Genomic DNA, 3,723 nt, shown 5'->3' on the forward strand with positions numbered 1-3,723 from the left:
AGCAAGCAGGTGCAGCACTCCACCTGACTCTCGACTCTATTGCTCCTCTAAAAAAGGTGATAATAAAAAAAAAGGAGGTTAGTTCAATGATTTCATTCTCCAACCTGAAAATTAAAGCAAACAAAGGACAGGCCTTCCACCAAAGTGGAAGAATCCTGCTTAGTCTGGCATGATAGTCTTAAAACGTATAGGAAGGCCCTCTGACACAGTCACAGATCTATTGACCCATGAATTCCTATAGCTATAGCTAGTAATAGCAACTTCATGAGATTCTTTCATGATGCAATTCAAACTATTAAACACTAAATTCACTATCTCCTGCCCTCAACGGCACAGATTTATCCTCAAACTGTGAAACCTGATATATGTTTAGACAGTCAAACTCCAACAACTTCAGCGATTCCTTAATAAATAATCAACCTCTCTTAGACCCGATCCCAACTAGAATGCTCGAGGAAGTTTCACCCCTAGTTACCACTTCCTTACTAGATATATAAACAGACTATTGTGCCACAGTCCTTTAAAGCGGCTGTAACTAAACCTCTTCTCAAAAAATCTACTCTTGATCCAGGTGTGTTAGCCAAATATATCTAACCTCTCCTTCCTGTCTACGATCCTTGAGAGCGCAGTCAATCAGTTGTGTGACTTTCTCTCTTAAACATGCTGTGTGAGCAGGACAGCCCAAAATATCTCAGAACTTGAAGTGATCTGCAGGTAGAGAGGGTGAAAATTCCTAAATCAAGAACAGACTGTACAAAATCTGCTACTGTGTTTCCAAACTGTTAAAGGGCACACCAGGTACTGACTTAGTACGCTGCCCATTCTTTTGCACGTAGCACCACTATTGTTTAATTTGTAAAGACCCTTCTTCAATGAAAATAAAGTTAATATGTCCGTATGGTGTTGTTATATAATACAAGACATATCATGAGTAAATAATCAGTCAACACCATGACTGAGTGTTTCCACCTTGAACTGCAGAGAACCAATGACAGCCTCATAAAAACAGATTCAGACAGCCAGGGTTTCATATGTCACAAACCTCAGGAACCAATCCTGTCAACTTGTGGGGATGAGGGGGCGGGGCTAAATAAACCTGTCAGTACAGAGAGAGAGTGTTAGCATTAGCACAACCGCTAACACTGTGTCAGCCACTGCCAGTTACAACATAAACAAATAAAAGATGCTAACTGCGCTAACCGTTCTGATCCGTTCTGGACTCAACAGACTCCTCATCTGAGTCATGTCTCACACAGACATGTGGCTGAGTCTCTCTGATGTTTCCTTCTCTAACCATCTTGATACTCTCTGCTCTTTCACCTGTCCACCTGGAGCAAGCAGGTGGTGGGCGGGGCATAAGGTCTGATCCAGATTTCTCAATGAGATAGTAAAAGTAGAGAAGCTTCAGACTTACATTTTTTTTCTTTTTATGTGTAAGAACCATGTTAAACAAAATATTAGTCAGAGAAGAGGATTTTTACACAGTTTACAACATGTCTGGAGGGGAGCTTTAAAAGCTGCTTAAAGGCTCATTTTTAATGTCTCTTTCCTGCAGGGGTTTTATTTACTATGTAAGGCAATGTAATATATGTAATCTGCCCAGAGGTGCACAAATGTTTGCATACAGCTGTTTCCATCTCTAACTTAAATCCTAAAAATAACTATTTCTAACTATGTACATAAAATATTGATAACCCTGTAACCACAACCATTTCGTACTTTATACCTGCACCTTTTCCAGTACTGTACAAATCTTTCTCTCTTTATCTACCTGAGGATTCAAATCTATTTTCCTCTGTGCCATTACCCTTAGGGATCTATGACTGACCCCAGTACAGCCAGTGGTTTTTTACAGCTTTACAAAATAGATTTTGGACGCTATCACAGCTTCCAAGAACATTTTCAAAACCCAGCACTTACAGTTTAGTCCTCCGAAATCAATATCAACTAAAAGAGATGGGTGAGAGCGGGATGTCAAAGGGCAGGTGAATTTCTCTGAAGGTAGCCGAGCGGAGTGAAAAGGATTTGGCAAAGTGTGAGTGAGGAGTGACTGACAGAAGAGAAGAAGAAGGAGAAGTTGCAGGAGCAGTGAGGCCTGTCTACCTGACCGGCCTCAGGGCTGAACATTTACTGCAGCTTAAAAAATGTACTTGAACAACCTGAAAAAAAACTGCAATTAGAGTTTTTTTGACGAAACAAGAAATTCAGGTCAACACCGATGCTCCTGTAAATATCTGACTCCCACCAAATAAGTCTTTTAAAGTCGAATCCATGTTAATGTCAGCAACAAAGACTGTACAGTAAATGGGTAAAATTCGTATGACAACATTCATCATTCCTGAAGTAGTTCACAAAGGTCCTGTGTGGTGGAGGATTGTGGGAAACTGATAGGTGTCAGAGGAGAAGAGGGGGGGGGGGGTTACCTGGCCAGTCTGTCAGTGAACAGGTGGACCCTGTGCAGCTCCTCTGCGTTGTTGGGATCCACCACCATCAGACAATGGAAGTTACCGTCTCCTACGTGACCCGCTATGGGACCTGAGGGTAGATAACATTCTCATTCATTTTACCGGAAAACATACAGGATGATTTTTATTTTATTTTCTTCTATGTTTTTATCTTCCTTAGTGATCTGTCAGTGCTGCTGTTTTCTTCTTTTTGTTGAGACTATGCACTTTAAAGTAAAAGTATGTAACTTATGAAATAATAATTAATAGATTCTTCCTCTTAAAAAAAAAAAAAGAAAAAAAAAAAGAAAAAGGAAAGCAATAAAACACTCTGTCAGTTCAGTTCACTCTTGGGTTTTGCTGTAAATCTAATTAAAGCTATAGCTTTACTTTTACTGGCATGACTAGTGCAGGGTTCTGGTGAACATCACTGTCTAACTGACGTACTGAAAAGAACTCTTCTTTTATCAGTTTAAGTAAATCTTGTCTTGTGACTTTTAATTAATTAAAATGCTATATTTATTAGCTTTAGCTTTTTGCTCTTTTATATACTAATTTATTGAATTTTTATTAAAAAGCAGATATCTATATATTTCTACCTGACAAGTCCAGTATTTCTGTCTTAATCCCTTTATTACATGATCCAGTTCCTAGCTAAACACTCATCTCTCATCTTGATCAGACATCTACTAACTATGGCTATGAGTCATACATCAATCCAGTATTAATCTAGAGACATAGTAACAGCTCCAAACTTTGTTTATTCTATGGTGATGAAATGCGATATTATTGTTCAGTGATATGAAGACATCACCTCAGGCTCTGAGAAATTATGTATAGAGTATTTTCACTGTTGTCTGAAATTTTACAGACTAAATAATAATCGACATAGGAAAGTTGCAGCCCTGGGAATTTTCTGTCTTTTGTCATGAATAAATATTTGAAGCGATGGTGTCTCTGCCTAGCTCTCATCTTCTTTCTTGACACTCTTTCTCCCTCAGCCGCTTCTCTCCCCCTCTCTGTAACACTTGACGGTTTCAGGCAGCACACATCCAACGAACCATACTGACAGAGGAAGCAGTCACGATACAGTGGCCGGATGTGCTCGGGGAGTCAATGTCATAAAACTGCTGCTTTTCTGGAGAATTAGTGTGCTTCCAGACACCACCAGTGTGTAGGACTTTACACAGAAAACAACAGGTGTGGGCGTTTTGAAGAGCATCACACACTATAAGCTGCACTGGCTTAAGAGGTGAAACAACTTGAGTCCCACAGAAAA

At 39.6% G+C, this 3,723-nt stretch overlaps 1 protein-coding gene across 1 annotated transcript in view; it reads right to left on the reverse strand.

The window, feature by feature from the left end:
• Nucleotides 1–3,723, reverse strand: part of ldhd (lactate dehydrogenase D) — a 20,849-nt gene that overhangs the window by 2,679 nt on the left and 14,447 nt on the right. The window contains exon 10 of the mRNA XM_023397432.2: nt 2,424–2,535. Within this exon, the coding sequence (XP_023253200.1) occupies nt 2,424–2,535 (112 nt within the window). The remainder of the gene's footprint in view (nt 1–2,423; nt 2,536–3,723) is intronic.

This window comes from Seriola lalandi, unplaced genomic scaffold, assembly GCF_002814215.2.
Source record: "Seriola lalandi dorsalis isolate HSWRI2012SDOR001 ecotype SW California unplaced genomic scaffold, Sedor1 jcf7180002055008, whole genome shotgun sequence".
Classification (NCBI taxonomy): Eukaryota; Metazoa; Chordata; class Actinopteri; order Carangiformes; family Carangidae; genus Seriola; species Seriola lalandi.